Genomic DNA, 6,701 nt, shown 5'->3' with positions numbered 1-6,701 from the left:
CCAATACAGCCTCTTACTATTATTAAAAAAAAAAAAAAATGTTTGCAACAGCTTGTTTATCACATTGACCTCCAATCAGAGTCTCACAAACTCGTTCCGCGCGCTCTACACAGCTGGCCGCTGCTGCTGGTGCATGGAGGACAGCTCGTGGTCGTCCTGACCGCGCCCCTCGTCCTCGTCCGCGCCCACGAGAGCGAGCCCCGTCTCTGCCCGGGACAGGCTGTCCGCTTTGTCTCCTGCTCCTGTCGCCAGGGAAAATGAGACGTCGATGGTAGGCAGGGATCGGTTACACATCCAGTCGATGATCTACAGTCACCGGGGAAGAGTAGTAGCCAAACTAAAAGAGTCCCCCACCCACCCACGCGGGCCGGGCCGTGCTCTTACCTTCTTGAGCGTGGAGGATCCCCGGGAGGTCGCGCGGCGCCGCACAGTGCGTGAAGCCTTTCATGCCCAGCCCGGCGACGAGCCGCAGCGCGCTGGCCGGCAGCCCCATGAAGTGGAGCGCCTGGCCGCGCTTGCCCAGCTCTCGAACGAGGACCTCGAGCCCCTGCAGATGGACGTGCGAGAGGACACACATGATGCTCGGGGGCTAGAGATTGTTTCATTGGGGAGGGGAGCAGGCCTGGTTCTGGTTGGCACAGTACCTTGACGGCGGTGTAGTCGAGGCTCCGGAAGTGCGTGCAGTCCAGGACCATGGGCAGCGCGGCGCCACCCTCGCCGGCGGCTGCAGTGACCACGGCGTCGCGCACCACCCCCATGGCCGGGAAGAAGAGCCCCACCTCTGGTCGCACCAGCACGTACTCGCCCCAGCGGGCCTGCGGGCGTTCGTTAGGGATCGTGTACACACCACGTAAATTTTGGGGGCTGGGAGGGGCGATCTAAATAGTATGAGGCCCACCCCCGAAAATCACGTGGTGTGTGAACGATCCCTGATCAATCTGAACTGCGACGGCATCGGACAGACGGTGACGCCGCTCGACGTCGTGGCGACGCGCACGGAGTTATCCAGAAAGTAAGTCCGTTATTCGCCTTACGAAACTACTAAGTTTAGTTTAGCCTCTGCAAGCTTGCATAGCACCTGATAGGTAGGCAACATCCTGGCTGCAGTGCATGTGTACACTGCGGGCTGGCCTACCCCGAGTCTCGCAGGCGCCGAGCCCCCGTAGTCTGCCGAATGAATCTGAGAAAAACGGACTTTCTTTCTGGGCGATCCCCAACTCACCTTGCACAGCTGGACGGTGATGGGCGGACGCGCCCACAGGTACACCAGGTGGGCCAGGTCCAGGCTCACGCCGAGCAGCAGCCCCGCCTCCACCCCCATGCCCAGGCACGCGGCGAACGTCAGCACGGTGACGAGCAGGGAGCGCTCTGCACGAACAAGAGGGGAGTTAAACAGTCGGTTCTCCTCGGGCGAGGCTCGCCGCGACTACCACTCGTGTACAGGAGCATGCAACGCACTGCTGTTGCGCCACAGGGGCTTGAGGATGCCGAAGTCGACGAGGAAGACCACGGCGCTGATGAGCACGGCCGCCAGCGTCGCCTTGGGGATGTAGTAGAAGTAGGGCGTGAGCAGCACGAGCGCCAGCAGGATGAGCATCCCCGAGTACAGCCCGGCCAGCGGGGTCCGCACCCCGGACGCGTTGCTCACGGCCGAGCGCGTGAAGGCGCCGCAGGTGGGCATGGAGCTGACGCACGAGGCCAGCAGGTTGCACGTGGCCAGCGTCACCATCTCCTGGGAGGCGTCCACCGGGGCGCCGTTAGCTGCGGTAGAGAGTGAGGGCGTGACAGCGCCGTTATTGGCCAGGCCAGAGGCACCAGAGGGCGGGACCGGCGGGGCGCCCGTCGAGCTGGGGTAGGCAACACCACGACACCGGGCGGCGTGGCGGGCCTGCCTATCCCGAGCCTCGCAGGCGCCTCGAGGATCCCTCTTCAACTTACAGAAGGACTTGGCGATGGCGATGTTGGCGAGAACACCCACCACTGGGACGACCAGAAGGCCGCCGCCGTAGGAGGTGGCCATGTCGACAAAGGACAGGGTCGTGTTGGCGGGACCCGGTGCGGAGAAGGGTGGCAGCGACAGTGGAGGCAGGCCTGGTTGCACTTGGCCTGCGATCGGAATGGGTTGAGGGTTATTATGGTTCACGCTGCTTCCCATGGTTGTGGCAACGGTCTCCTACTCTCCGCTTCCTTGCGTACCTGACAAGGCGAACGGCACCGGTTGATGTGCGACGTTCTCCCACACGTAGGCGGTGACGGCGCACACCAGGACGACGAGGGCGTTGCGGCCGATGGAGAGCACCCAGGCCACCCGGCGAAGGCCGCTGCCGGGCGCGCCGACGGTCCCCAGCTTCTGCACAGGAAGGGGTCGGTGAACGACGCGCGACGTGGGTGCAGCGCTCGCACCGCACCGGCCTGAGCGAGCTTCCCACCCACCTTCATGCCGATGAGCACGACGACGCAGCCGACGCCCAGCATCGAGTCGGCCAGCTTGGCCTCGGTGATGTGCTGGGCCAGCTTGCACAGCGTGTCGACAAAGCCGTGCGCCTTAAAGCGCAGCCCCAGGAGCCCCTTGAGCTGCGACACGGCGATCATGACGGAGTAGGCCGACGTGAAGCCCGAAGTGACGGGGTCCGAGATGAGGTCCACGAGGAAGCCGAGCTGCAGGAGCGCCATGCCCAGCTGCACGGCCCCGGCCAGGAACGTGAGCAGGATGACGGCCTGCACGGGCTGGTCGTGCGTGTATTGCGCCGTGAGCAGCGACATGAGGGACGTGGGCCCGATGGACACCTCCTTGATGGTCCCCATCAGGACGTACACCAGGCTCCCCAGGAAGGAGGAGTACAGGCCGTACTACTCTGGCAGATAACACACGAGACGTTTGAGCGGCGCCTTTGGCCCGGTGTGGCCGGCATGACGATGTCCTTGTCCTACCTGTGGGGCGAGCCCGGCCAGCAACGCGTACGCGATGCTCTGCGGGATGAGGGTGAGTCCGAGGGTGAGGCCCGCCACGAGGTCGGCCACGGCGTCCTCCCGCCCGTACAAGGGCATCCAGCGCACGATGGGCAGCCGGCGGCGCAGCAGCGGCCCCCATCCTCCCGAACCTGCAGGTGATTTTGTTTATTCATTCGCCGAAGGCGTTGGGGGTTCGGGTTCACAAATGCCTACGAATATTATTTGTTTCCAGTTAAACTGCACCCCCTTTTTACTTTACAGCTCTTTCACCGGCCGCGGGTGCGGCAGAACGTGCAGCCGGATGAACTCACCCCCCCCCCCTGCCTTCCCCCTTTTCCCTTCCCTCCTCTCATCTCTCGCACGGCCTGAGCTTTCTTATCACTGTCAGGTCACAAATAATGTCCTGCTAGGAAGAAAGGCGAGACGAGGGCTGTCCGCCGCGCCTACCCTTGCGGGGCTTGGAGGTGAGTCCATTCCTCCGTTTGGGAGGAACACGACCGATGGGACCAAACGAATATTTGTCGTGGACCGATAAAACTCCCGCCACCCGGAGATGTTCCATTTCTATTGTTCCAGCGGTCGATGTAAAGCGCAAACGCTCAGGGCCGAAGCAGCTTGACCCCACCGACGGACCACACCGACGACCTCGAGTGACACGCATGTGGAGCGTGGACCCGAGAGCGGGTGGTGTAGTCAATATCACTCGAAACGACAGCGACGGTGGAATCGGAACCCCTGTGCACCCTGGGGTGATGTATTCGCCCCTCCTCTGCCACCCCGCACCCGCCGTGCGGCAAGGTCGGACTGGTAGTACATCGCCACCATCGGCTCACCCGTCGGCGTCCTGCAACTCGCCCTCGGTGGTCAGGAGGGAGAGCGAGAGAGGGGCACCGTGCAGATCGGGCGCGCACTCACGTGATTTGGAGGTGCTGCTGCTCATGTGGTGCCGGCGACAGCTCTCTGCACACTGTGTGTGTACGTGAATGTGTACGAGATAGGTGCCTGCAGGGCGTGGCGTGACGCGCGCGCGCAAACATGTGTGCTCCAGGGCTAGGGTGGGGCGGCCCTCGGGCCGCTCGGCCCGCCCGGGCCACCGTGATGCTGCAGATCTGCTCGGCCATGGGAGAGGTTTTGTGGGTTTCGTTCGCAGGTTGGTTCGAGAAGTGGGCTGGTCCAGAGGGGTTTGAAACATCCCCCGCGGTCGGCCACCCACGCCGTTTGTCATTTCTGCGTATAGTCTGTGGTTGTATTTTGCGTCGTCCTTTTATATTCGTTAATCTGGCCACATCCGGTGGGGCTGTAATCCTCACCCCTCTGCCCCACCCCTTTACACGCACCGGTCCTGCTTTATCAAACTGATTCGGCCGCCATGTGGTGATGTACCTGCCGCGACCTCTGCCCGGCCCGCCCAGGGATCGTCCAGAAATGACGTCCGTTTCTGTCAGATTCCTTCTGCACATTATCGGGAGCAAGGCGCCTGCGATACTCCGGGTAGGCCGCCCCGGAGTACACGCACGCACTGCAGGCGAGATGTTGCCTACCCATCAGGCGCTCAGGCAGCATGTAGCTGAGAGCTAACTCAGCTTGGCAGGTTCCGGCAGGTTCGTAACAGCGAATGACGGAAGTACACTGTTAAAACCTCGCAATGAATTTTATTAACACATGCTGTTACTCTAGGGTTTTTAAAACATTCGGTGCTTTCGGTCTGGTGGTACGGGGAGGACCTAGAAGTCGTAGATGTAGTGGTCCCTCTTGACGTCCGGACGGAGGAGAGGCACGCCCAGGAGGGTGGCCGCCGCGACGGCCAGGCTCGCCAGCAGCGTCCGGTTCCTCCGCCGCTCCAGGGCCGCCACGCGCTCCGCGTACACCGGCGCCGGCTGGGGCACGTCGTCCAGGGTCAGCGGCCGGCACCTGGACCACTGGGACTGAGGCGGGAAGGAGAGGGCCATGGGAGTGGGATTGCTGCCTGGGGGGTTCAACCACGTGGTGCTTATCGGGTCGCACCTCCTGGTCCGGACCGTCGTCATCCTCGGGCCGGGGCCGGGCCGGGGGCTGCGACCCGGGTGCGGGGGGCCCCGCCGATGGTGGCGCCCGACCGGCCCGACTCAGCCCTTTGATCACGTTGGGAAGCGGCCTGAGCGCCATGCGGCTCTGCGCCGAATTGTAGCGATCGTGGCGGCCTCTCACTGCTGAGGGCTCCTTGGTCTGCCGGGTCTGTCGCTCCGCCTCTCGACGCGACTCCAAATAACAGGAGCGCTCTCGCGTTTTTCGGGGAGCAACAACACTCAAATGAGCTCAACAATCAGAGACGGGAGGTGCTGGGGAACCGCCTCGCCACCGAGTGGTACCGACGGAAGCGGGAGACAGTTATCATGGCCAAATTGTCGTAAAGCGAGAGATACTCTGTAAAAGTCTGACCTGGGCATGCGAGTAGTCTGCCGTAACGCATTGGGTGACGTGACGAGCGGCCCGGAGGAAGCGCTGGAACTGGCTCCACTGGCACTACAGACTGTGGGCCTGTGGTGCCGTCACCTGCTAGCCCGCGCCCGGCCGCCGGCCCGGCCCGACACCTCGTGACGGTGCAAACAAATAATTCGCAATTTCGCGGGAACTCCCGCCCGGACGCGCGCCTGGCAAACAGGAGGAGACCGCGAGCCGCGGGCGCGCGGGCGCAGGGCCGGCCGCGGGAGGCTGCGGCGCGGCCCTGGCGCTGACGCACGCTGACGAGGACGCGAGGGGATGGGGGGGGGGGGGGGGGGGAGACGTCTATGGTCTCTCTCATTCACCTTTCAACGGACGTCATGTGGCCTCCTCTCCTGGCGTGGACCTCCGTGGTGTCGCCTACCCGGTTGATAAGCGAGGGGGGAAACGACTCTTAGATCAGAACTCGTGTACAGAGTATTACCTCTAATCCCCCGTGGGTATTACCCCGTGATTTCCCTGGATCGGATTATTTAAGTCATTTGCCTCTCGTTTGTAAGCCATCTTCCAGGGGGCAACAACGGTAGCAACCTCGGCGCCATCGCTGCTCTTCCCCTCCAGCCTGCTCCAGCTGGACGATGTAGCCTCGGTCGACCACCGGCATTATTGAACCGCTCAATGTCCTGTTCCCAACGAACTTACTTCCGGTGTTTAGGATAAAGGACGACAGAGTTTTATGAAGAAAGGTTCAAGTTTATGTGCTTCAAAAAATTTATTCAATGCAGAGACTTTACAATAGTTCAGTACAATGAAGGAACTAATAAACAAATTATTAAGGGCCAAAATTGGTGCTGTCCAACCGTTAATATTTACACTTTTGTAATTTATAGTTTGGAATTGTTTAAGATATCTATAATTCAAGTATCTATCTTACTTCCCGACAATTTTCTGTTATGAACACCTCAGTCAAACATATCCACATTTAAATTTTATCAACGTTTTCTCCATTAAAAATAAAGTACTTTACACTTCTGAGACAGAGCTTCAATTCGCTACAAAATAAACAATCTAGTATGAAAAAGAAACAATATAAAAATAACGAAACATATAAACACTAATGGGGTGTCACATCCTGTGAAGGATAAGATTATAACACAAGTAGGACTGGCAAAATGGGCCCATAAAAATGGTAATAAAAATTGACCTACTTATCTGATAAATTGACCAAGATAGCAATGCTCTGAACAACATGTTTTAAATTTTGAATTCTACAAACTCATCAACCCTACAATTTTTAAATGTATTAGTAAAGAAGAATGGTGATTTTA

General features: G+C 59.9%; 1 protein-coding gene across 3 annotated transcripts; it reads right to left on the bottom strand.

Annotated features, from left to right (window-relative positions):
- Positions 1-39: 39 nt before the first annotated feature.
- On the bottom strand, positions 40-5,504 carry LOC113209127 (sodium-independent sulfate anion transporter-like). 3 transcript variants are annotated; one of them, XM_026426499.2, is made up of 10 exons: positions 5,371-5,504; positions 2,932-3,101; positions 2,434-2,850; positions 2,197-2,350; positions 1,939-2,106; positions 1,459-1,761; positions 1,223-1,368; positions 645-815; positions 385-547; positions 40-242 (listed from the first exon to the last, which is right to left on the bottom strand). In XM_026426499.2, the coding sequence occupies exons 1-10, from the start codon at positions 5,399-5,401 to the stop codon at positions 106-108; spliced, it is 1,860 nt and encodes a 619-aa protein (XP_026282284.1). In that variant the 5' UTR covers positions 5,402-5,504; the 3' UTR covers positions 40-105. The 3 variants fall into 3 exon arrangements, with proteins under 3 accessions (XP_026282284.1, XP_026282286.1, XP_026282285.1); XM_026426501.2 differs by lacking the exon at positions 5,371-5,504 and adding an exon at positions 3,868-3,947 and having other exon boundaries at positions 2,434-2,855; XM_026426500.2 differs by lacking the exon at positions 5,371-5,504 and adding an exon at positions 3,868-3,947.
- Between the last annotated feature and the right edge of the window lie 1,197 nt (positions 5,505-6,701).

This window comes from Frankliniella occidentalis, unplaced genomic scaffold, assembly GCF_000697945.3.
Source record: "Frankliniella occidentalis isolate FOCC.00 unplaced genomic scaffold, Focc_3.1 Scaffold6254, whole genome shotgun sequence".
Taxonomy (NCBI): Eukaryota; Metazoa; Arthropoda; class Insecta; order Thysanoptera; family Thripidae; genus Frankliniella; species Frankliniella occidentalis.
Note: the sequence above shows the minus strand (reverse complement) of the source record. Positions and strands in the feature narration are given on the sequence as shown.

Coding starts and splice junctions, on each gene's coding strand:
- LOC113209127 (XM_026426499.2), bottom strand. CDS start 5,401: ATGCGTTACGGCAGACTACTCGCATGCCCAG. Junction 2,107..2,196: donor GGTGCCGTTCGCCTTGTCAG/GTACGCAAGGAA, acceptor TTCCGATCGCAG/GCCAAGTGCAACCAGGCCTG. Junction 1,369..1,458: donor GCCCCTGTGGCGCAACAGCA/GTGCGTTGCATG, acceptor TTGTTCGTGCAG/AGCGCTCCCTGCTCGTCACC.